General features: G+C 36.4%; 1 protein-coding gene across 2 annotated transcripts; it reads left to right on the top strand.

Annotated features, from left to right (window-relative positions):
• The first annotated feature begins 771 nt into the window (after positions 1–771).
• On the top strand, positions 772–21,372 carry PTGES3 (prostaglandin E synthase 3). Of its 2 annotated transcripts, none has more exons than XM_032493060.1 (8): positions 772–1,113; positions 14,056–14,169; positions 14,315–14,384; positions 14,911–15,009; positions 16,507–16,596; positions 19,002–19,064; positions 19,907–19,931; positions 20,206–21,372. In XM_032493060.1, coding segments are annotated over exons 1-8 (483 nt in total). In that variant the 5' UTR covers positions 772–1,111; the 3' UTR covers positions 20,226–21,372. The 2 variants fall into 2 exon arrangements, with proteins under 2 accessions (XP_032348951.1, XP_014410682.1); XM_014555196.2 differs by lacking the exon at positions 772–1,113 and adding an exon at positions 1,528–1,553.
• The last annotated feature ends 6,142 nt before the right edge of the window (positions 21,373–27,514 follow it).

The following is a 27,514-nucleotide window of genomic DNA, read 5'->3' on the forward strand; positions in this document are numbered from 1 at the left end:
CCACAGTTAAGTCACCCTCCAGAAGAGACAGGTACTGTTTTCCTCTTGGTTACTACCCCGCATTAGAGCCTAACCCATTGCCTTGCTCAAAGCGGCAGTTCGACAGACAACAGTGAGGAAAAAATGGGGAGCCCCCTCCACATTTGATGTGCCCGGAAACACTGAGTGTCCTAGCCTCTCCATTACCGCAAACCTAGGATCTAATAACCTTCCTGTCTCACCTACAACACTAATACCTCAAAGCAGGTGCCAATGACGGCCCCAAATGGTAAACGTTCCTCCTCGATCAAAGACCTCAAATTTCCGCTGCCCCGAACAGGGTAGCCAACCTCAGAAAAATGGCGGGGTGGACCCAGGCCTTGGTTTCGAACTTAGCCCTTTTCCATAAATATCACCAGCAGAGGCTTTTCCCATTTTTTTTGCGGTGGAATGTTTGCTCAGTGGGCCGCTTTACTCCCTCCTGAGTAACCGATCCCCCATTTCACTTTTCAAGCCTCCGGACTCCGTGCTTCTCCGCCTCAGCCTTCCTACCGCAGTCAGCCCAGCCGTTTCTGGGGGAGATCGCCCAGGGCGCGTGGCCGGCCGGTTGAGTTGCCAACGGTTTTCCACCGCGAGGGGGGTAGCGCGGGAGGAGCGGCGGGAACCAGTTGGGCGGGAGGCAGCGGACGTAGGGCGGGGCCAGAGCCGGGAAGGATCGCGAAAGAGCTGGGAGGCCCCGCCCTTTCCGTAGATATCTCTAGAAAGCCGCGCAGGGGCCCGAAAACAAAGAGTGCGCACGCGCGGCGGCGGGGCCCGGGCATTTTGCTGCGTCACCAGCCGCCGCCCGGCCTCACCACCCCTCGCTCGCACGCACGCACGTTCATTCTCCGTCCTCGCGCCCCTTTTCCTACACTTTCCTCTTCTCCCCGACCGGAGGAGTCGCGCTCCCCGCGCGGTGCATTCTGGGGACCCAGGTCCAGCCCGCCGCCGCCGCCGTCGCTTGAGGGAAGCGAGAAGAGGCCGCGACCGGGGAGAAGACGCCGGAGTCGCCACCGGAGAGGAGTCGACTGCCCAGCAGCTGCCGCCGGAGAGGCCCGCCCACCCGTTCGCCCGTCCCCCTGCCCCGTTCACGATGTGAGTGCGACACCCCGCCGAAGAAAGATCGTCCGGGAGGGAGGCCGAGGCCGCGCGGAGGGGGTTGCCGGGAAGCCGTTCCCTCCCCTCCCCCTCTTGCGGCCCCCTCTGCTTTTCCCTCTCGGTGGTAATCGTTCTTGCCTGGGGGTGGGAGGTCCGGTGTCCTTGTTCCGGTTACCGTTGGCGGGTGGAGGACATTTTTCCTCCAGATAGCTGCTTCCCCCACCTCTAAACCGTCCCTCGGCTTCCCCGTGCGGGAAATCCCACTTTCCCCACCTCGGCAGTGCGGGTTGCTCCTAACTCTCCGTAACTTAGCCGTAGGCCTTAATCTCCCGTGAGCTTTCCGCCATGCGGTCGCCCTGGAGGCGTGGACCCTCGTGGGCCGCAACTCCGGCCGCTCTGTGATGCTGGGAACAGGCCCGGGGCCAAATGCACCTGAGGTAGGTGCTACCACAGGCTGCTGGTGCTACTCGGGAGAGCACCACGCGGCCCGCCACCGCGAGCGACAGGTACTGCTAGGCAACTGGAGGGAGGCCATAGTGTCACTGCAACTTACTTCCCTCCAGGGTGTCGTGATTTCTTGAGTATGGGTCTTTCTAGGCTTTCTCCTAACTCCAGTCTCTCGAAAGGAGTGAAGGTTGCCAAAACTCAGCGGTGTCCTTGGCAGCGGGGAGTTACCGTTGATAGAGCAGGGAGTTCTGCACGTGTTGGAGTGGAAAGATACTTGTGGATATTTTTTGTGTTTGTATTAAACTTTAGGCGAGATTTCATTATTCTATCTTAAGGATCGAACAGGTGTGGGATTGCCTTCTTGTTGCCTTAAATTTACGTGGAGGTAACTACAGATTTTTTTTTTAGCAGTCTTACTTTTGTATGATAAACAAAAATCCTGGTGATTTTAACCGAAGAATTTTTGGCACTGCCAATTCCAGGCTTTTCATTCTTAGGAAAAGCTTTACCTTTTCCGATGTGAGAACTGCTGGTTTTATCGTTTCTTGGTACTAAGTGCTCCTTAAACGTTAAATATGAAGAGCAATTGAGGGAAACAGTTTTTTCCCCACCCTGCGACCGCCCAGGCGAGGGGAACAATTTTTATTCCTTTAAAAAGTAGTGCACTTTCAAGGGTTTACTAAATGAAATAAGGAAATTTGCGGTGAGTATATTGGCCTAGAAGTCGTAAGTGGAAAGTAAAGGATATATTACAGTCAGTTGATGGTGGAGAAGCAGCATGTATTACTGTAAAATGACATACTAGAATTTTGAGAGGATTCCCCCCCAAAAAAGTATCTAATAGATTTTAATCTGTGTTTAATAGCTTGTGTTTTTGCTTTTTTCCTTTTGAAAACTATTCCAAATAATGTAAAATGATTGTCAGTGTTACAGCATCTATGAGGAGGAAATGAATCCTCAGAAAAAGCATTACCAACTTTTAATGGATTAATGTAGCCAAAGTGTCTTTCACGAAGAAATTGCATGTTTAATATGGTTTGAAATAGAAACACTTAACGGAGGTCATATAAAATAGTTTAATAGGTAAGAAATACTAAGTTATGTGAAATAGATAAAGAACTCAGATGAGAAGTGTTAGTAGTATTCTAGAAAGGAGTATAATTAGAGGAATGCTACTTTCAAATTCTCTCTCTCATTCCCTTTAAAACATTCAATATATACCGCCTTGCAAATTCTTTAGGGGGTCTTATTAATAACTTGAATGAATTTACAGGATGAATGTTATGAGTCAGTTATTTGAGTTGGAAAAGACTTAATGGGTCATCCAGTCCTAGGAAGAATCTGGCTGATGGTTTTATTGATCGGCTATAGACCTTATTTTAGATGTGGAGACATCATTGCTGGACATCTTAAGGATTTAAGAGCCTTTTTTTTTTTTTTAATCATTTCATTGTTCTTTAGTAGTGATTTCCTAGATAAATTTCTCTTAAGTTTTTAAACTTTTGTCCAGTAGTTTGCATGAAAGCTCTCAATCTCTCAGCTGCTTTAGAGAAAGCTGAGATTTTAGGACCTCTCAAGAGCTGTCCAAGTCCCCTTCAGGGGGTGCTGCTTTGCCTTTTTTTTTTTAATTATTGTAGTTGGTTCTAATTTTAAGTTGAACCTATTAACAGTAGGTATAAAGTGAAATGTTTTATTTAGTTTTGAGGTATTTGAAGTCATTCTTTCTGGTATCTTGTACTTAAATTAATAAATTGTCCAGAAATATACTGTGACTATCTCTAGCTTGATTAAAATCTTACTTGCTTTGCCATCATGCAGCTTTATAGGACTGAGTCCCCAGAGTAAAATCATCGGTCTTTAACCTCTGAAACAAATTATGACCATACAATTTATGGTTAATTTCTATAAGTTAAGGAAAAGTAACTAATGATAGCTTTTGTTCAGTGTTGATTTTGTAACCTGGCAACTGGATTTTCTTTTTTCTTTTTTTCTATGCTCAGTTAGACTTTAACTAGAAGGCAGTAGAGACTGGAAATGACAAATCACTTGAGTGCAGACCAGTATGTATTATTGTTAATTAAGATTGTCCAGTTTAACTGTACTTTCTCAGATTTAAAATCTTCTAGAGGCTATATTATTTTGGGGTCTTAGGTGGTTAGTGATTGTCGCTTTTCAGGAAAAATATCTGCAATACCAACTGTTTAGAATCAGCTTAGCTCTGAAACTCTTATAATCATGTTTTATCTGAGTTCTTAAATTGAGAATTGCTGCATCTAGTGTATTTTACTACAGAAACACAAAGTGTTTTAACAAACTTTTTATTATTTTACTGTGTAGATCGGCAATGATAGATTTTATTTTTATATGTTTAAAAATTTTTTTTGATATAACTTTTTTTTATTGCAATGGTAAATTTTAAATTGAGGCTGACTTCCCCAGGACACTTTTGAACTTTTCGTTTTCTGGGAAGATGGCAATTACTTTAAACGTTACCTTGAGCAGTATGCCCTCACCCGTTGTTGTACTCCAAAGCCACACAAAATGTGCTGTTGTGGCTTTTCCGTGCAATAGTTGATCTCATGTAGCCACACTTTATTGCTAAAAAGTGTTTATGTCAGGGCCCTTTCCAACTCAGCATGCTCAATTATCTTTCTGTGCTGGAAGGATCTAAGTCACAGAGAGGTGTTTTTAAAATTTTTAACATTGCATTCCCGGATCTAGCTTTTCAAATAAGAATTCACGGCACTGCTAATTAGTATAAAGGGCTGTCCCAAAAGAGGTTGGAACCCAGAATTTATGACAGAAGGCTTATTTTTTCCACTTTACAAAAAGCGAGAATGCTATTCCAGGTGGTCCTTTTAATTCTAAGTAAATGTCTGTAGTTCAGCTTTATTATCTACCCTAAACTGTTTTTGTTAAAACTTGTGCCACATTTTTACATACGTTAAGTCCCAAGGCTCTGAAATTTGTCTGTATTGGAGGCAATGAGTGAGTGACCTTGTTTGAGTCTTATTTGTATGAAGAGAATTATTTTATCTGCTTTAGGTATCTTAAAAGGATGTGTGCACAAAAGTAGGAATGTGAGAAGGTTATAGAGTTGCTTGAAAAAAGGCAGTAAGTTTGGTATGGGGTAGTAGTATCTTTAAGAACAGCTTTCATCTTTACTATTTCAGAGTGGGAAGTACCAAAGGAAGGAACTGGCACAGAGGTTCACAGACATTCTTAATTCATCCCTTGGTGTCTTAGCGTTTTGGGGTTTTGTTGCTTTTTTTTTTTTTTCCTAAATGGTGCTGCTAGGCCAAAAGGAGTAGCCTAGCAGTTCCATTTATTAGATAGTTGGGTTCAAACAACTTTTAGTATTTTGTCCTAATAGCCTGTTAGCTCTTTGAAAAGCTAGTACATACAAATTGGAAGAAAAATGTAGTTTCTTGTATAACCGCAGTTAGTAATGGAAGGTGTATGCCTTTTGGGCACTGTATAACTTTATACCTTGAAATTGATTGGATACTTCCATCTCATTTCCTGTTCCCCATTGATTTTTTTGTGGGTGTCTCTTTTTCTTAATTATAGCAACCATAGCAACCACTGAAAATCCAGTTTTGCAAAGATGAAATTAGTGGAGAGGGATATAGTACAGTCGGCTGTTGAAACTGAACCACTTACTGTCTTGACTGAAGTTGAGTATCACTGAATTCCTCTCAGATTTGAAATATCCTGTGGCAGCCATCCTCCATAGTCCTCTGATTCACCTTGCCATGTAGTGTAATTTGGGAATCACTGGACTTGCATATATATTCAGATCACCTTTCCAGAAAGTTTTACATACGGATTTCTCTGAGCAAAGAATATGTGTGAGAGAGAGTTTGGCTTTAGACATTTACCAGCAGGGCCTTTGATAATGCTTAACAAGGAAAAATTGCTCAGTCTGTGAAATCAGAACTACTATTTTCTTTTTTAGCAGAATTTTCATGTTTCCGTATCATTCCTCACATAGTACGAACTGAAATAGATTTACCAGATTCTCAATTGTCTTTTGCAGATGACAGACCAGTTGACAAACTTAGTTTTAAAAAATCAATTACTCTGAACTTTCATAACATCTTTTTTCACTGCTGACTTTTTTCCCCTTGATTTTAATGAGTTTTCTTTTTCTTCTATAATCCTTGATATTTAAAAATATTCTCAGATGTATAAAAGATTAGTGAATCTAGTCTTTAAGAAGCTTTCCATTTAACTGGAAATGTTTAGCTTATTCCTAAACATAGAGGATGCTTACTCCATTATTAAGCTCTAGTAAAAAGCTAGTCTTCTGATTACTGTTGTTCTGTCTTAGAATTCAAAGTGATCTTTCAATTCAAAAGATTCTCCATTAAAAAATAAACTCATAGTGGGGAATGGTGTAGCTTAGTGGTAGAGTGTAGTGCTTAGCATGCACAGGGTCCCAGGTTCAATCCCCAGTACCTCCATTAAAAAATGATAATAATGATAAGAACCACCAAAAATACTAAAAAATAAACTCATAAGGGGAATATCATTACTTCTGAATAAAGAAAGTGAGGTTGTATACTATTACAGAATACAATAACGTAATATAATGTATCTTTATAAATTTAAATATATAAATGAATTCTTTCGAAGTACTAACAATGGAAGAACATTATTTTGTGATGTATAACATATTTATATGTTAAGAAAGATAAAGCATAGCCAGTAATGGATCAGATCCCTTTACCCCCATATTTCTTAGATGATTTTTGGTCTAAATTTCATCCAACTTGAATGTAAGCTTCTTAAGGGCAAAGAGTTTTACCTGTTCTGTTGACTGCTGTATCTCCAGAACAATTCTGGCACGATATTCCATAAATATTTGTTTATTGAATAACATTCAAACTCTAAATCTAATTTAGCTATGCAACTGTGCTGTTTGAGGTGCTTGATGGTGAGGGCTGGGACTAACTGGGGTCTTCTACTGTTGGTCTTGTGCTGTATCACATCTTCAGTCAGATTCAACTATGTCATACAGATTAAAAAGTAGGTTGGTGGTCAGTAGTTGAAAGATAGTTTCTGAGAGTCATCTATAAATCAAATGTCTGATTTTTAGACTCTGTTAATTGAGGCTTTGCTGTATTTTGGGAAATCTGGAAAAGAGGGACCACAAAATCAGTATATACCTTCAAAGTACATTTGACTTGTTTGTGAGTCCTTTATTTTGGAAATGTTTATTTTAGAAATATTTAGCTTATTGGTTATGTTTTGGTCAGACTCATCTTTTTCTTAACTTTCTTAGATGATTATCGCAGACTCCCCATTAACAGATTCTACCCTTCCCCCTCCAGTTTTTAAAAAAAATCTAAAGAAGTTGGCTTTTCAGTGAAAAATTAATCCTTCTTTCACTTTTTTCTTATTTATTTTTTGGAGGGGTTACCAGGGATTGAACCCAGGACCTTGTGCATGCTAAGCATGTGCTCTAACCACTTGAGCTATGTCCTCCCCCAACTTTTTTCTATTTGATTAATTTCTGTATGAGTCCATTAGTTGAAAATTTAATAGGCTTAAAAGTATTTGTCTATTTTATCATAAAGATTGTTGTCAATTAGCACATCTTTATATCACGTTTTACAGTTCCTTATATACTTTTTACAAAAGTAGAGCATTTTGGTTGGGGGGGATTCAGTGGTAGAGTGCATGCTTAGCATGTGTCAGGTCCTAGGTTCAATCCCCAGTGCCTCCTCTAAAAATAAATGAGTATACTTAATTGCCTCTCCCCTCAAAGAAACAAAAAAATTTTAAAAATCTAATTGTCTCCCCTCTAAAAAAATAAATAAGCATTTTTATTAAAAGGTCGTTATTGTTATTTCCTCCAGTACATTTGTCTCGTGTATTGAAGAGCCTAGTATTTTGTGACCAAATGATAGTATGCTAATTTTTTTCCAGTGATTTAGAGTAAGAATTTAGATATTACCAGTGATTTGTCACATTTGTGTATGGTAAAAACTTTTTATTAAAGAAACCAATCTGATTGGACACTATCATGACAGATAAACAATTTTGGATGGGATATAGGCCAAAGTGTTATGAAATTGTGTGTGATTCTATCAGACAAGCATGTATGTATATATCCCATGAGGTTGATCTAAGTCATACATTTCAGGGAGCCAAATTTGAGTTATTATGGTATTAACTAAGATTTGTAGGCCTCCCAGTTGAATACTTAGAATTTTTTGTTTTGCTGAATTCTCCCATACAGATCTCACAATTTTTTATGTTTTCTATGTAATGGTCCAGAGTAACTATTTACTAAAACTTGAACATTGGAAATTCTGACAGAAAGAGAAAATGAAAATGTTGGCACTTTGACCATAGTTTTGGTTATAGAGATAAGTCATGCGCTATAGAATTCTATTACAAATAAATTTTTTTTTCCTCTCAAGATTTACAAAGTTCTAAAGGGGTGATGGTGCAATTAACATTTTTTTAACTACCCAGTTACAGACTAAACTCTTTTCTACTGTCTCCAGGAACATCTATGACCTAGACCTAACTTGGTTTTCAACCTTAAGTTTTTTGAACTTACCTCAGGTTATGTATGATGTGCCTGTCCACTAATTCATAAAAGGCTTTAAGTGTTCTAATTGTCTTTTATTGTTCAGTCTGCCTTGCACATAGTAAACTATCCGAAAAGTTGCAATAATTGGGAAATGTTCCTTAGCACATTTTTTTCCATTTAGCTTTACTGGTTGTCTTCATCTGTTTACAACAAAATATCACAGACTGGGTAGCTTATCAACAGCAAAAATTGTTTGCCCACTGTTGGAAGTCCAAGATTTAGACACCAACATGGTCACCTTCTGGTGAAAGGTCCCATTTCCTGTTTTATAGCTTCTTGCTGTGTCCTCACTGCAGTGGGAGGGGGCTTGGAGGTCTCTCTGGTGTCCCCCCTCTTTTTTTTTTTTTTTTTTTTTTTTTATTTAAGTCAGAGGTACTGAGGATTGAACCCAGGACCTCACACATGCTAAGTGTGTGTTCTACCACTGAGCTCTACCCATCCACCCTCTCGGAGCTTCTTTTAATAAGGCATGAATTTCATTCATGAGGGTTCTACCCTCATGACCTAAGCACCTCTTAAAGATCCCGCCTTCTAATACCGTCACGTTGAGTATTAGGATTTCAACATAAGAATTTTAGGGGGCGTGCATTTCAGATCACTGTACTGGTGCATACAGTTTTTAAAGTAAAGGGTGATTGTAATTTTCTATAAGTTAAAAGTAGAACACACCAGATTCTAGCATATTAAAAATGGTATTTGGAAACAAATGTGATTTTTACTCTGCCCTTTTAAGACAATGAAGTTTTAATCAAAACTACAGAGGAGAGATTTAGGTTATGCAAAATTTAGTTGCTTGAATTGACATGGCCGTAATGTTGAGCTTGGAAGTGTTTGTCAGAAGAACTTAGACTATCCCACTGTGTGGGTTTTTTGGGTATTACTTTGCTTTAAGTGGTGGCTTATTCATGTAACATGTGCAGAGGTGGAAAAAGTTTTTTCATCTATAGGTATGTTACTGTTAAAATGAATTAACAGATTTGCACAGTAGTTAGGGATTTTGCTGGTGTTTGTATAAGCTAGAGATAAGCTAAATCAACCTTTCTTTGGGTTAATAGGAGAAAAAGAAGTGTTGTGATTCTCATGGAAGACAAAAAGGGATTTCATCACATTGAATTTCCCTTTCAAATGAGTGAATATATGTGTTTATTTCTGGTTTAAGTTAAGCATAGAGGTCCCCCCTTTTATTCTTGATGGTTTAGATCAGGGTCACCTAGTAAATATTAGGCTTTACAGGCCACAAATACCTCTTTCGCACATTCTTGTTCTTGTAACTCTATAAAAATATAAAAACCATTTTTGGCTCCTGGGCCAACCCCTGGTTTGGATCATTTAATTTTGTTTTTATTATCTGATTTTATTAGTTTGCTAGGGTTACTATAACAAAGTATCAGAGTGGGTGATTTAAACAGTAGAAATTATTTCCTCACTGTTCTGGGGGGTGATAGTCTGAGATCCAGGTATCAGAACAGTTGATTTCTTCTGAGGACACTCTGCCTGGCTTGCAAATGACTTTCTTCTGTGGCCTCTTCACAGGATCTTCCCTCTGTAACTCCTAATAATCTCTTATAAGGATGCCAGTCATTGCCTACCCTAAGGCCTCATTTTACCTTATCTTTTTAAAGACCCTCTTTCCAAATACACATTCTGAGGTATTGGGAGGTTTAGAACTTCAATATAAATTTGGGACATGATTCAGCCCCTAACAGTGATACAAGTTTAGATTACTTAATGTAAATTCAACGAAAAAAAGATTCTCCCCTGGTTCCAGTGTCCTTGATATGAACAGAAACTGAAGTGCTTATATACTTGGTTTCTGATAGAACCAATGTAATAATTAGGTCACCATATGTTGCCCCTCTCTTACTATAGGTTCTTAATATGCAGCTTGACTTTAACAAACTGTAAACAGTATTGTTAAATATCTTCAGGTTATGTTGTTAAATGTGGCTACAAAAGCATGTTTACCAGAGTATTTAAGTAGCTTTTTGTAAACATATTGGGAGAAGAATCCTCTTATTAATCAGATTATTTTTAGCTTTTAATATATATTTTTTCTTTATACACACACACACACACACACACTTTTTTTTCCCCCAAACAGGAAAGGTTTGAAGAATACTACAATGAATCCTCACGAACCCATTATCCTACTTCAGCATGATCAGTCCAGGATCATTCTTGTTTTATCTACCCACCCCTTTCTTCCCAATGGATTTTATTTTGAAGAAAACCCCAGACATGGTTCTTTAAAATAAGGAACATCTGCAATCTGGATACCTTTGGCAAAAGGCAACTCTTATTTACCAGAAAAACAATTTCTAAAACTTTAGAATAAGGGGAGAGTTTATATAGCCCAAGTGATAGAGCACATGCTCAGCATACATGAGGTCCTGGGTTCAATCCCCAGTACCTCCTATAAAAATAAAGAAATACATAAACCTAATCCCCCCTCCAAACTAAATAAAAAAATAAATCATTCTTCTAAAACTTTAGAATAAATGACAAGTAGACAGTCATAGCCAGATTTTTTGAGCTGTGGGTATTGCATTCTTTGTTTTCTTGTGTCTTAATTGAATGGAAGAGATTGATTTTTTTTGGCTTTTTAAATTTTTTAATAATGCAATTTTACAGTTAGACTGGGTTGCTCTAAAGGAAGAAAGTATTCCATGCAAAAACCATGTAATATTATTTTATAGAAGAATTATGAATATAATCCCCATCTACTCATCTTCCAGATTAAACACTTAGCAAACTTTTTTGCTTTGTCTATCCACATTTGCCACATTGCTTTATCTATTCTTTTTTTCCTTAATTTAAAGCAAACCCCATGTAATTTTATTTTCATCGTGAATGGACTTTTTTCCCATAAAAACAATGCCCTTCACACTCAGCAAAGCTAATAGTTTACATGTCATCTAATAATCTGTCCATATCCAGGTCTTTACAATTTCTGTATTTTTTTTTTCTTCTTTTTGGTTGTGGGAATATTAGTGTTCTTTATGTTCAGTTTGCTTGAATCAAGAGGCAGAGCACATTTACACATTGCACTTGTTTGATAACTCTTATGTCTTTCTTAATCTAGAACAGTCTTCCCTCTTCTTTATGCCATTGAGTTAAAAAAAATATTATGAATTGTCTCTTGTGGTGTCATTTAACTTGTTTCTTTCTTCATATTTCCTGTGGACTGGAATTAAGTTTACTGTGAAATACATCGTGTTGATCAAATCAGTAGCTGAATGTCTAGTTGTCCCATTTTTAATGATGCTAAGATCCTAAGTTTTTATCTACTGTTCATCTAATCATTGTTAATGGTCCCATCCATTGGTGAACACTGCCAAATCAGTGTAAAGGTTGCAAAATAGTGATTTTTAAAATTTTTGCTCCTCACATTTTATTCCACACCAAAGCTGGAATTCTGTAAAGAAGTTTCCTTCATAAACTGGTCCTGTTTAATTATGAATAAAGACTCATAAAAGGAAAGAAGGATAAATGCCTAATTCTTTCTCTTTAATTGCCTGTTTGTAAAGAATTGAAACTATACTCTCTTCCATTGATCTAGAGTTGTGGGTCGTTTGTATTATATTTTTAATCAACATAAACTCAGATTGTTTATTTTATTCAGTGTGCTTGGATCAGTTTGCAGTTATTCTTTCTGGTGCTCAGGTTGTCCTTGGTCAAGGAGAGGGAGACCCTAGTTGTTGCCTCCTGTTTTGACTGATCTCATGATTTTTAATACCTTCATTTGCACTAGGGATGTCTTGAGCTCAGTTATATTTTCCACTTTGAGGCTGAGGTCAACCATTTCACTATAGGAATTTATTCCCTTTTAGTTGGAAATAAATAGTATTTTGGCACTGGAGTGTTCATTGACCTATATTTTTATTGTTCGTGCTTTTTAAGAGATCTGTTTACTTAACTTTAAATGCCAAGGTTCATAAATTTTCAAATTAAAAAAAATTTTTTTTCCTTTCCAGTTTATTGAGGTATAATTGACATACAGCAGCATTGCATACATTTTGGGGGGGTAATTAAGTTTTATTTATTTATTTATATGGAGGTACTGGGGATTGAACCCAGGACCTTGTGCTTGCTAGGCATGTGTTCTACCACTAAGCTATACCCTCCCCTGCTAAAGTTTTAACTATATATTAAGTTAAAGACTGAACATGTTACTGCATTGAGAATACTGTTTTTGGCAAGAAAATGAACTAGAAATAATGTTTGGCATATTGGGACCTGACCTGTTCATAAAACTCCTTAATTGTTTATTAGCTATATATTAACATAACTTAACATTAGAAGTTGTGACTCTTAGTCCTCCTTAGGTTAGATGTTTTTTTAAAGGCATTTTAAAATGTCCCCCTCCCTGTCCCTTTTTAAAATTTTTGTATATATACATTTTTTATTATAGTCAGTTTACAATGTCAGTTTCTTATGTACAGCTTAATGGTTCAGTCATACATGAACATACATACATTTCTTTTCATATTCTCTTTCACCATAAGTTACTACAAGATACTGAATATAGTCCTCTACCTTTTAAATCTGCCAGTAGATGCCTAAAGAAATAGCTTTTACTCTTGCTGATTGTTAGTATTTAGGCTTTGGAAATTGCCATCTATAATTTTTAACTAAAGATCTGATATCAGTGTTCTAGGGTAGAGTGTGACTAGTCAAGTTTATCAGTTGTGTAAAAATGTTAATGAGCATTTGGCTGCAACTTTGGAACTTGAAACTGTACTCCTTAGAGTTGGGAATTTCAGAGCTCAAAAACAAAACAGTTCCTTTCAGTGACTTAGTAGTGTTTGAACTAATTTTTTAAAATTTTATTTTGAAGTTTTAAGTTTACAGAAAAGTTGCAAAAAATACAAAGAATTCCTGTATAGCCAATAACTTTGATTTTTAGACAAGCAGCACACGCTTATTTTTAAAAAATAATTGAAACAGTTGAGTGATGTGGTTCTACTTCTTTTCTGTCATCTTTCTGACTCATTCTTTAGAGGCAAATGCTGTTAATTTGTGTGTATGTTATTCTCCTTGGAATTTTTATGCATGTGTAAATATTAATCTAACAAGTCTTAAAGATGACAAAGAAAAATTTTTAAGTATTTACCGCATACAATCTTTATTGCCTGTTAACCAACCGTATTTGACCATATTTGCTTCTAGTGGATTTTTAGCTATATCTAAAACATAATTTCAGTGGATGGATAGAAATATGGGCAGGTGACACTGAAGAAGACAGGAGTCTGTTACAGGGGACAGGAGCTGATGAATAATAAGGAAAAAGCAACTATTCCAGGTTGCTTCTAGTATAGTGAATATGGGATGCAGATATAGATTAAAAGATGAGGCTGTAAAGAAGTTTAATTCTTTACCTAATGTCGTTGTTTAGAATCATAAAAGTTTCTTATGTAGTCAGCTGTAGGCGAGAACTTTTTTGAGGACAAATACTGCCATTTCTCATACTTTTTAATTCTTCCCTCAGTTCCTAGCATTGTAAGTAGAAATGTTGAATGCTGTATTTCAGTTAATGGTGCCATTAGTCCTTTCTTGGTTTTTTAAGTTCTGTTAAGTTGAATTTTAGGAGCATGGCTCTAAAGGAGTAGCACATAGGTTTTGACAGGGCTACCTAAATGATTATTGAGCATTTTTCATTTTTAAAAAATCCTTCCTATGATGAAAATGTATCATGTTTTAACTTGAATGCAGCTATTAGGGTAAAAATGTAGTTTCCATTTAAAATTGTGATAAACTGCCTCAAAATAATCAGTGTTCTGAGGGAGTACAGAAATAGGTTACTTACATGCTAAACTTTGGAGGTTTATGTAAATATTCAGTTAGTGAATTCCAGCTTACCTTTGTCTAATTTTATCTCTTTGTAGGCAGCCTGCTTCTGCAAAGTGGTACGACCGAAGGGACTACGTCTTCATTGAATTTTGTGTTGAAGACAGTAAAGATGTTAATGTAAATTTTGAAAAATCCAAACTTACATTCAGGTAAATTACCATTTTACATTACTGGGTAAAAAGCTTGTTTCAAACAGCTTGAATAACTTTGGCTTACTTGTTTTGTGTTTTCACTGAAGTTATTGTTAATCTTTACCTCTTTGAAGAGACTATTTTTCCCTTTTTTTTTATACAGTTGTCTTGGAGGAAGTGATAATTTTAAACATTTAAATGAAATTGATCTTTTTCACTGTATTGATCCAAATGTAAGTAGTCATGCTTTAATCCCAATTTTCTTAACAGTTCAGAGGCTAATTAGGTATTAAGTGTTTTGCATTATTTTCCCCTTCTGCTTTTCTGCATTTTTTTTTCTTTCTTTTCGGGGATAGGGGGAGGGAATTATATTTGTTTACTTATTTATTTTTAGAGGAAGTACTGTGGATTGAACCCCAAATCTCATGCATGCTAAGCACGCACTCTACCATTCCTCCCCACCAAATGTATTCTTTTTATTCTTGTTATCACTGTCTTGACTCAGGGCCGTATTCTCTTTTTTAAAACATTATTTTTTTAAGGCTTTATTCGCCTTGTGGTTTTTTTTTGTTTGTTTTTTGTTTTTTGCAGTTGGATAACTTATGAAATCCTTAGTAGTCTGGGGGGTGTTTCAGGGTTTAGAGAAAGTGTAGAGAAAGAAATTAGGAGAAGTGACAAATAATGAGTAACAAGCTCCTTTGCATCCTGTAGTGATATCAGAGAGAGAAATGCTGTGATGGTGCTTGTTTTTGTTTTTAGGATTCCAAGCATAAAAGAACGGACAGATCAATTTTATGTTGTTTACGAAAAGGAGAATCTGGCCAGTCATGGCCAAGGTTAACAAAAGAAAGGGCAAAGGTAGGTTTCTTTTTCTTTGTTTGAAAGTTTAATATGTTTAAGTAATAAAAAGTACATTTACATCAAACTAAAAAGTTTCTGCCCAGCAAAAGAAACAGTCAACAAAAGGAAGAGACAACGTACTGAATGGGAGAATATATTTGCAAATTATGTATCTGATAAGAGGTTAATACCCAAAATATATAAAGAATTCATACAACTCAACAGCAGAACAACCCAGTTAAAAAACGGGCAAAGGATCTGAATAGACATTTTTCCAAAGAAGACATACAAATATGCAGGAGGCACATGAAAAGATGTTCAACGTTACTAATTATTAGGGAAATACAAATGAAAACCATAATGAGATAATCTCCTTATATCTCTTAGAATGGCTAATATCAAAAAGACAAGAAATGACAAATGTTGAAGAGGATGTGGAGAAAAAACCCTAGTACACTGATGTTGGGATTGTAAATTAGTGTAGCCATTATGGAAAACGGTATAGAGATTCCTCAAAAAATTAATAATAGAACTACCATATCCAGCTATTCGACTTCTGGGTATTTATCTGAAGAATATGAGAACACTAATTGGGAAAGATACATACCACCCGTATGTTCATTGCAGCACTATTTATAATAACCAAAATATCCATTGATGGGTAATGCATAAGCTGTGGTGTATGTATTCAGTGGAATCCTACTCAGCCGTTAGAAGAGAAATCTTGCCATTCTCGACAACATGGATGGACCTTGAGGGTAACATGCCAAGTGAAATAAGTCAAAAGGAAAAATACAAATCTAATTTTAAATAATGTAGCAAATGAACAAACAAAACTAAAACAGGCTCATAGAGACGGGGAGCACATTGGTGGTTACCAAAGGGGAGGGCCTGGAGGGATGAGTGAAAGGAGTTATGGGAGGTCAATTGCATGGTGACAGTAAGTGAATTTGGAAGATGATCACTTTGTGGTGGTTACAGATACAATGTTGTATACCTGAAACTTTCATTTTAAAAAGTATATTAAAAACATTTGTTTAGTGTAAGGAGTAATAGTGTTCTTGTTTCATATCTAGGTGCTATTAATATTATGGCCCTGTGTTCTGCATATTTTTCTCTATTTTAAGATTTATTGTCATTAACTTAATACCAGGTGTGGTCAGAATAAGATCAGTCAGTAATTGATGCAGAATCTTCTGCATTCAAGAGTCAGACTTTGCTTAGAAGTATAAATTATTCAGGTGTCAGATCTGAGCACATCTTCGTGCCATTAAAAAATAATAATAATACATTAATCAAGTTGCGCTTTTAACAGCCGAGGAAGAAGCTTCGTGAAACTATATTTATCAGTACTTCATTTTACTTCACGCTAATTTTTCTAGTGTATTTTTTTGTGCTAATTCCATGCCTCACTAGTCGGTATGAACTCACAGTTCAGAAAATGTAGCCTTAAGATACAGGCCAAAGAGTACAGGATAACCTAATCATAGGGTGGTTATTTGTATTGATCTATAGCTTAATTGGCTTAGTGTGGACTTCAATAATTGGAAAGACTGGGAAGATGATTCAGATGAAGACATGTCTAATTTTGATCGTTTCTCTGAGGTAAGTTCTTTTAAATTCATTCTTCCACCTCCCTCCCAGTAAATTTTTGTGTAGTCAATTTAATTTGGTTTTAAAAACCTAGTGATAAATTTAAGCTATGCATTGTTTTACTGTAAGACCATTCTGCAGTAAAACCAAGGAAGATCTTAACAGTAGTCATTTAACATTCTATGAATTTTTAAAAATTAGTGTTAAGTTCTAAAGTTGATGCATAAAGACAAAAAATAAACCATATAGTCAGTGCAACACAGCTAGTTTTTCTAGCATTGGAACAGATTTTGTTTTATAAGGAGTATGAATATAGTAATTGGCTTGCATTTTAGAGCCATGTAATATAAATATACACAAGAATCATGGTAACATGTGTACAATGAATGGTCTATAGGAATATTTTATTTGTTTTATTTCATTAGATGTTTTAACTATAGCTTATTATTAAATGTAGGGCTATTTTGGTTACAAAATCAAGAACAGGGTTTTAAGAAGCTTGTTTTTACACAATGTTACTGAAATACATGTTGCCATGGCCAAAGGAAAAAAAATCATTGCTTTCTTTTAGATAGACAAGATCTTCTCAAATGTGCTACAGTAAAGCTATTCAGGAAAGAGAACATTAGACTGTAAATAGAAGATAAGTCTGTGAAATCTGTTTCTCATTGTGATTTGAAATTTTAATTGACTGTATACTTTTATATTCTTTGAAAACAAAGAGTTAAAAGGAGTAAGTTTCCAGTGTCATCTATGCAGCTTCTTACTTGACATCTATCCTCATGTGGCTCTGGCACCTTGATTTCAAAAGAGAGAAGGGAGATAGGATATTCATGTGATTCTCCTAAATTGTGCTACTCCTTACCTGTAGTAATTGGTGCCACCATTTACCCAGCTATGCAAGTCACAACTTACTAACACTGTTCTCTTTCACTGCCTCTCTCTATCCAATATAATATTAACTACTATCTTTGTTTGTATTGTTTTTACTTCCTAAATAGCTCTTGGACGTATTCAGTTCTGTCTTTTGCCATTGCTTCTCAGGACCTAGGGCATTGTACTTGGCACATTTTGAGCATTTTTTTCCTGCTCAAAGAAACTTAACCAGTATTCAGTAGTGTTTTCAGGTGTAGAGAAACTCTTTACTAGTTATTCAAATTATTCAAAAGTAGATTGCCTAGAATTTTTTTTCTTTTTAAATTTTTTTTTGGGAGGGGAGGTAATTAGATTTACTTAATTTATTTTTAGAAGAGGTACTGGAGATTGAACCTAGGACCTCGTGCGTGTGGTCTACCACTTGAACTATACCCTCCCCTCTGCCCAGAATTTTTCTTAAATACTCTTCTGTGAACTACTCTTTTTTAATTTTTAATACTTTTTTGAGGGGGTAATTTAGTTTTATTTACTTATTTTTTATTTATTTTTTAATGGAGGTACTGGGGCTGAACCTAGGAGCTCATACATGCTAAGCATGCACTCAACCACTGAGCTATACCCTCCCTCCCCCACCAGAATTTTTATACCGACAGATTTGAGTAGGTATCTTTTTAATGTAATTTATTTACTTTTTTCCCCTTAAACGGAGGCGCTGGGGATTGAACCCAGGACCTTTTGCATGCCAAGCACATGCTATTACCCCACCTCCCTTGAGTAGCTTTCTTTTTAAGGCCCCTTCTAATTCAGAGGTCTAGGTAAGCATGTATTTTTGAATTCCCCACCTATTAATAGTTATTTAGTCTGGTTATTTGTACCTCTTTAAATAATGCACTGCTTGCTTTATGATGAGAAACAACTAAAGATGGGAAATTCTTTATGTAAGTATGCTCTGTTCTCAGTTTATTGTAAGTACACAAAGGTATTTTCCACAGTCTGTACCTTCTCTTTCAAGGATTATGTTTGTTTTCTGTTTGTAACTTAGTTACTGCTGTTTATCCTTTGATTTAATATTCACGTCTTTTATACAAACTAGTCAGCCCAAAGGACTTTATTTTAAATTACTTATCGGTTCTTTACAATATTTAGAACTAAAATGAGAATACTATAATACACCTGCCAGTTAGTTCAAGATAATGGAACTTTACAACTATAAATCCCATTCTTTTCCTTTTCACCAACGGTAACTGCTATTCAGAATTTTGGTGTTTAATTTTTACATCATACCTAGATACCTTGTATGAATTTTAATAACTTCACTTTTCTTCAGTGAGAATTTACTCTTAACATCCCTACAAGTTGCCAGGATTTTAATTACCTATAACCTTATCTTTTCTAGAAAGGAAGATACCTAATATTTAATTTGACTTTTTTCAATTGGTGGAAATCTATGGCAGACTTAAGGTTTATTCTGGAGCGTGCAACCTAATAATTAGGGCTTAATTTAACATAATTTTTAAAACTAATTTTTACACTTCAAATAGATGATGAACAACATGGGTGGTGATGAGGATGTAGATTTACCAGAAGTAGATGGAGCAGATGATGTAAGTCTATAAATTCTTTTCTATGTTTACTTAAATAGTAAGAAACAATGTATTTACAGGTTGTTTTACGTAGACTCAAGATTGCTTTTTTTTGCCACTTTTTTTTCCCCCAAAAAAATATTGCAGGGAGAAGTAATTTTTTTAATGTGCCCATTTTTAAGGGATGGGTACCTTCTAAGAAACAGGTGTCCCATGGACCGTTCTTAAAGGGCCTAGATTTATAATTCAAAATAATTACTGTATAGAGACATTATATGCCTTTAATTAAGAGTTAGTTTAGGAATTATTTGGACAAAGAAAGTTGAACAGGTTTTACAGCAGAATTGGTCAGAGAGACCTAGAGTAAACGGATGTTGTGAATTTAAAGAAGGATATACTAGATGATTATTCTCAGCATTTCCCCACCTGGCATCCTGTTAACATCTTTAAGAAGGTTGTTCAGTGCAATTTGTATGATGATTCAACAGCTAGGATTAGAGTTGATTGTCTTCTGTTATGCCAGCGGTCTTCATATTGAGCCATTTTCCTCTTCCATTGAATGCCAAGAGAGAAGAGAAACCATTTTATACCAAGATTCAGTCTGGTTGATAGGAAAGGATTTAAAGGATGGGCTCAATTCCCACCGAAAGGCGCACATCTTATAGAAAGATAGATCCTTGGCAATACATCTGTTTGTCTTAAGTAAACCTGTTCTTAAGTCCATTGATAAATTTGTAAGACTGATATAACCACATATCTTTGCTACTTTAGTCAAAAATACTTCAGCTTTTTAAGGCAAACTGCTCAGTTAGCAGAGGAATATTTGATCAACTTGGTAACTTCTTAAATTTCCCTTTCTGCAGGATTCACAAGACAGTGATGATGAAAGTAAGTATCTTTGTAAAAAGTATGTTTACACAGTGATATTTCACATCAAAGACCAAACTCTCCAAATAGAGAAGTTTAACTTCTTTACAAGTCTTGGAAGACACATGATTATTTTCTTTATGACTGCTAGTATAGCCAAAGCAGAAATTTGAATGAATTGAGATTCAAATTTTTGAAAGAAACAATTCTCTTGTCTGCTCTTTCCTATTATAAGACTTCAAGTTATTAGATTATTCCCTTGTAATTTATACTGATCTTTTAAAAATCCTTTCAGAAATGCCAGATCTGGAGTAAGGAATGTTGTCATCGCTGGATTTTGAGAAAGGAAGAAAACTTCTCTGCAAGATTTCATAAGTGAGAGAATTCCTGAGTTGATAGCTCTAAAGGCAGATGCTGAATTTGCCTTCTTTAACCCATTTTTCAACCTGTTTGTTTTTTTTTAAAGGCTTCACTAAGGGTTGATATGTACCATTGTATGGGGCAATTTTAGGTCAGCTAAGGCAATAACCTTATGCATGAACATTTCCCAGACTTCTATGATGCTGTTGAGGTCCTAGGCAATTGAAACAGCAGTTGTGATAAATAAATAAAAACATTTCACTTAAGTCTCCTTTACTTCATAACATAGAAGATACTGACATGGTAGGAAGTTCTTGGCTTGGGGAAAGTAACTAAATTTTAGATTTTAGAACATGGACTCAGTGGCTGAAACAAATTGGTTGATACCTTAAACTGGTAACCTGTTGTTCCTCTGGTATATCCTTCAGGATTGTTCCACTAAAGTTTTATTTTTCAAAGAATTTACTTTACGTTATTGTATGTAAGTGATCACTTGTCAGTGTTCCAGATGTATCTTAGCTAAAACTAGTGAATGCCCTAACTTAGATGGTTTTGAAGCCTGTACATTTGGTATTGTTTGACCCTTAAACTTTTACATCTCTTAGCATGGAGGACAAAGAAAGGCTGTACATTGTTGCTTGAGAGTCTGTACATTAAGACCAAATTTGTATTTGCACTGTCAGTATGGCAAATGAGTGAAAAAAATGTTCATACACTATTGGATTTTTTTTTCTTTCTTTCTTTTGGATTCAGCTTGTACCTGGGCTGAGAACCTCAATTTATTGTTCATGACAGTGGGGATTTTTTTTTTAATGTCTACATTCTTTCTAATAAACTGTTGGAAGACTTCTTGGCTATCCTTTTAAGTGTCTGGTTTACTGTAATTTCATGTATTGCCATTTACTGGAATGGAGTTTTTATTTTTACTTGAGGAAGAATTTGGGAATATTCCTCTGAAAAAAAAGAGGCTTGCTGTAATGTCACAGGAAACCTTTTAAAAATGGATCTGTAATAGAAAATTGTAGACGCACTTTGCAACAGTTGGAAAAGAAAGTGTTGTGATTTGTTTGAAATAAAACTTAATGTGTTGTCCTCCTCTAAATCTTTGAGCTTCTGCATTTTGGCAGTTTTTATTTCCTCCAGCTTTTGTGTATTTGTCATAGCATAGAAATGCTTTGTATTTCAGTACTTGATGTCAGACATTAAGGATCTGTGTTACAGGCAGTGTTAAAGTGCTGGGAGGATACAAAGATTAAGCCTTCAGGTAATTGCTGTGCTCAGGGAGCTTACGTCACAGGCTAGGCCTCCAGACAAACATTAAACAAAAATCTTGGAAAGTGTAGTAATAGATATACATAGGGTATTGTGGGGATTTAGAAGGGAAAACAACCTTTTTTCCTTCCTCCGTTTAAGTATATGACTGTTGCAAGTGATACTCAAAACCATTTTCTTGAAATGCTGCAACTGGAAAATCCTACTTTCTAGGAGCTGTGGGCATAACAGCATTTAGTATTCAGCTCTGTTTTGTTATGTTTCAGAAGTATAACTTAGGTTCTGGTCCTGTTGAGGGAATACAGTTTCCTCATAGCCCTAGATTTTTCCACATTGGGAGGTATGTGTGAACCTTCTGTACTTTAAAAAAATTAAACTTATTGTCCTTTCTCTGGAGCATGCCAGAGGCATCATTATGACTGATAAGTAGTATAGTTCTTAACTTTAGGATAAAACTTAAAATTTTCAAAAACCCTTCTATTTTTATTCTTACTCTCTCAAAAAATCTTTGTATGTCACTTCTAGAAGTTGAAGATTCATTAAGGAATTTGTTTGCTTACTGCCAGCCATTAGGCTATAGCATTAAGAAAGTGCAACATGGTGGATGGGGTAGAGCACATGCCTAGCATGCAGGAGGAGATCCCAGGCTCAATTCCCAGTACTTCCAACTAAGAAAAGAAAGTAACATGATTTCTGATTTCATTCTGTCCCAAGGTACTTAACAATTTTTAAAAGTCTATTTTGTGTTCAAACACTTGAATGGAATTTCATTAACCCCTTACTGCTCAGTCAAGTATGAAGCCTTGTGTATGTTATCTGAGTCCTCTGACTGGAGTATTTCATGCCAGGTGATGAATTGACGGGCCAGAACTTCAGGAGAACTATTTGTCTTTGGATCTCAAATCTGGAATCTGAAGGAAGAAGGGAAGGTGATGAGTTGCTATAAGTAGTATGACGGTTTTATTTACCAATTCAGTTTTGTGCCAGTGTTAATTTTTTCTGTTAAGCAGGAATGATTTTGACAAGAAACGAGTGATAGTGAACTTTACTTGTTTGCTAACATCAAATGCTGTTCCCCATGGCTCACCCAGCATTATGCCAACCCTTGAGAACAATATAGGCTGGGAAGGAATGGGGAAGCAGGTACCTGTCTAAGGCCTACTCTTAACTCCTAAATTTTATCCTCATACCCCTTTAGGGTCTGTGGGCTTAATTTAAACATTAACCACAGTTGATCATTAGTTGGTAGTCTCTTCTAGAAGAGTGAAGGATGTATATCACTACTAAAGCTCCAGCCCTTAGTACAGCACCCGATGTGTTGACTCAGTACATACTTGTTGAATTATTACATCTTGTATGGGTAATGTTTCACCAGTGGGTCTGGATGTAAGGAAAAGTTAGTGTGGTAATTCAGAGTAAAGTGTAAAAGGGTAAACTTAGGCAGTGGCGACGGGAACTGGAGAGAGATTCCACAGGTGTCAAATACGATCTGGTGACAAAGTGAAAACCAAATCGTATTGCTTGTTTACAAGTTATAGTAATATCAGCCTGGATAACTTCATTGTGAATGTGAAAAACCTATCCAGAACTATAACCTAAATTTCTTAGCTTCAAGTCCAATGACTTTGACTTCCATACTCTCCTTAGCACCCCATTCCCATGGCTGTATCTCATGAGAACTTCGAGAGGTAGAGCTGTAAAGCTGCTTCCACAAGTAATGGTCTCCATGAGGAGTATACCTGTCACTCAACCATTGTTCTTTATTTTTTCTGTTCTCACAACTAATTAGACTCAGCTCTAGTCCCTGTTTCTATAGTCCTGTGACTATAGTACCACCTTGATGGTTCTTGGACACTCAAAATAACGGAACTGTTGATTCATAAGTCCCAACCCCAAGATAGGCTTTAATATAGTAGGTGATGTGGGGCCCAGGAATTTGCCATTTAACAGATAACGAGATCAGCCATCAACGTGTGATCCTGGGGTAGCCGCATCAGTCTCACCTAGGAACTTGTTAGATAAAACTTACTAAAAAGAAGCTTGAGAAGATAAGAGTCCAGTGATCTGTCTTAAGCCCTCTACGTGATTCTGATGTGTGCCAAAGTTATAACATGCTCTTTTAGATCTAAAGTGCAGATTCTGAATCAGTTGGTCCTACTGAGATACCAGCCCTGTTCACTGTGACTTTGTGTGGAATATTCTATCTCTCCATTGCCTGATACAGTAGTGGCTGGTCACATAGAGCCATGGTGGATCTGGAATGTGGCTAGTGTGACTGAACACTGAATTTTATTTAATCTTAACTGATTTTAACCCCTAGTGATTACCATAGTAGATAATGCAGATTTAGGTGATTCTGATGCAGGTGTTACCGAAAACAAATTCTTACCAAATGATAGAGGGGAATCTTTCCTAGCATGATACAAAATCTAGAAGCTACAAGGAAGGGTAAACAAATATGACATTAAAAATTACATAGGTCAAAAGATAACCATTAGGTTAAAAGGTAAGTGACATACTTAAATGAAAAAAACAAAGCAGTTTTGAAGAGCACTTAATCATGACAAGCCAATTTTTTAAAATGGGCAAAAGTAGGGACAAGTAATTCACTGAAGAAACATGAATTGCCAATGAACATGAAAGTATTCCTTAGAAATTAGAGAAATACGAATTCAGTCAATGAAGTAATTTCATACGTTTAATATTAGCGGCTTTAAAAGTTTTGGCAAGGATTCTGGGAACCTGGTAAATTATCAAGATGTTTTAGAAGGCCACTTGGCAGAATCTCATTTAAATGACAAAGGTTTTTTTCCCCATTAATTTTTGTCTTTTTTTTAACGACGAAGTTTTAAGCCAACATTTTATTCCTAGGAATCTATTAAAGAAGTACTAGATGGCAGACATAGATGTGTATGAAATTTCCTTTTTTTTTCATGCAGTACTGCATATAATAGCCATTTGAAACAATCCAAATAACCATTAATGGAGTGAAATATTATTACATATTTTCATGGCATAATGTGTAGCCACTTTCAATAAAGTAAAATGTACTGACACAAAGTTCTCCAGAATATAGGAGATCAGAAAACAAATTTTCTGTAGTGTGCTTCCATTGAGGTTTTTAAGAGGAGAGGGGAATAGTTCAGTGGTAGAGTGCATGCTTAGCATGCCTGAGGTCCTGGGTTCAAACCCCAGTACCTCTGTTTAAATTAAATTAAATTAAATAAATAAATAAATAAATGTAACTTCTATGTACATGGAATGGGTAGAAAGTGAATGGGATATATGCAAAGCAGTTTTTTTGGGGGGGTGGGGGAGGTAATTACGTTTGTTCTTTAATGGAGGTACCAGGGATTGAACCCAGACCTCATGCATGCTACACATGCACTCTACCACGGAGCTATTTCCCACCCTCTGCAAAGTGTTTTTCAGTGGTTATTTTTGGGAGTGAGATTTGGGTAGTGATGAAAGGGTTTATTCTCATCCTGTATACTTAGAACTTGTGTATTACTTGTGTTTTTTAAAAAACCCACAAAAACCAAAGTTGTGATCTGACAAGAGAATGTTGGATTCTTGAGGTCAAACTTGAGCAGGATACTTAAGTGAAAGGTCCATGTGAAACTAGTAGGAATTGAAGAGATTAAAAAACTCTGAAGCTAGGGTATTTATTGGATTATTTTTGTGGAATTTCAAATCACCCAAGATGATTGTCAAGAAATACAGTAGAGACAAAGACATTTTATCATTTACTAGAGTATTGAAAGAATATGGGGCATAACCATTACAGATGGTAGTAAAATAAGGAGATGGTGGAAAATGCTATTTTTACATTAAAATTGGTAAAGTTTTCAGTCATAAATTGTGGGGTTAGTCATTTGGAATTAACTTCAGGTAAGAAACCAGATTAGGTCTTTGTGGTCTCTATTTTCCCATGAAAAGTAACTTGTGTTTTACATGAAACACTACTTGGGCTATCTGAAAATAAAGAAATATGAAGTGGGACCAAAACATGTCAGAAGGCTGAAATTAAATGACATTTATTCAGAAAGGCTGTTAAGGCCTATCTCAACCCAAGCTAATCATGTTTATTTACTTTTATTTTAGACAGTACTGCAGGTTTAGCAGGTTATCTGATTTCAGATAGAGGACTGACGGTTGCTAAGGTCAAACACTGACAGCAAAGGAGTTAGAAAATTTAAAAATTTACACACGAGCATAGTAGAGAAAGCTCTATATATCCACCTCAGTTAACACTGAAAACATTTAGCATTGCGATGTGATACAAAGATTTGCTTAATGATAACCCAACTGTCTAGAAAAAGTTGAATTTCCTGATAATGTGCTAAAAAGATGTGCAATACATTTCAAAAAGTGATGAGCCAGAGTTATGTGAAAATTTATGTAGAAATCTTTACTTTTACACCTGGATTAAGTAAATTGTCAGTTTAAATGTGCTTGACGGTTAATAAAGTTTTGGCCAAGACCAAAATTGATGATACAAAACCAAAGGATCTTAACACTAAGTCAATAGTAAAAATACTAGCCAACACAAATACAGTGCTAACTATGTGCCAGGCATTGTTTTAAGTGCTTCTTTCATATTTTAATCTACTTAGTTTTTGAAACAATTCTATGAGATTATCCCCATTCTATCACCTCCTATAATGAGAACGGTATGTACAGTGATTTTAAATAACATGCCCAATGACATCTACTAAGTGGCAAAAAAAAAAAAAAAGATTTTAAACCCAGTCTGGCTCCAGTGGCGGTACTCTTAAGGAGTATCCTTTCCTATTTACAGAAACTTCAACTGTAACAGTTGCGGGAGGCAAATGAAATAGATCCCTCTTATATATGTCCCTATTAAATGGGATGCTGCCCAGTATAATGGGAAGAGCACAGATCACAAAACAAAAATGTATATCCTGTGTTACACTGCAGCCCACTGAACTCACCTTTGACCCCCACATCTCTATGAAATAAATTCCTAATTGCCAAGCCCAATTAGTTCTGCTCAGGCCCTATTTTATAGAATGTTTATGTGATTGATTCTATTGACCACTTTGATTCTTAACACTGTTCTTTGGTCCTCTCCTTATTCCTCTGCTGCTTCCTTTTGCTAGTTTCTTTTTGCCTGCTCCATACATGATGCAGTTTTCTTGAGTTCTTTCCCTCTTACTAGGCAAGATAACCATAGGCATTTCAAAATTTAACATTCTCTTCTATTTCTGTTTTCTCCTTTAAATTATTTGATAGTTCTACGCTACCAAACAGTAGGAAAGTTTCACAAACATGCAGAAAAATGAGAACAAATGTTGGCTGGTAGGAGAAAGTCTGGTGAAGTTGCTCCATGCTGAACTACTCCCATTGGCCATGTTTGTTTTAGGATTAAGGGTCTCATCCATCCTGCCCCCAAACAGCTTTGAATAAAATCAATACTAAAGACAGGATACCCTGTTTATTTTATGATTTTCCATGCTCAAGGACCACACACGTACCTCTCCCCAGCCTCCACTCCCATCCAAGGCTGGTTCCTGCTCCTCTCTCTACACTCATTTCTTTACTCTCTCCTCTCTTTTTGCCTTCCTCACCTGCAGTTCCACAAAAAGAACATGCTGTTTAATGCAAATGTGTGCTTGGAATAGTCTTCCTACTTTACCCTAGGAATGTCTGCTTGCCTTTCGCAACAGTTCTATCAGCCTCCTCCGCTTTGAGGCAATTCCTCCTACATTTCTGGGTGACCCAAACGTATCCCCTCCTCCTTCGTGCATCCACTTTATCCTATACTAACCAGAACCCATCACACTTTACTGCATTTTTTGCTCATCTGTCTCTTTTAAAGTGAGGTCCTAAGTCTTACTTATCTTTGGCGCCTCAGTGCCTAGCACACATTTGTTAAACGACTGGTTACATTAGTTTCTTACATTGTAGCTTTAACTGATATAAATTCTGTCCAGATTCCTGACCTACTG

Source organism: Camelus ferus, chromosome 12 (genome assembly GCF_009834535.1).
Source record: "Camelus ferus isolate YT-003-E chromosome 12, BCGSAC_Cfer_1.0, whole genome shotgun sequence".
Lineage (NCBI taxonomy): Eukaryota > Metazoa > Chordata > Mammalia > Artiodactyla > Camelidae > Camelus > Camelus ferus.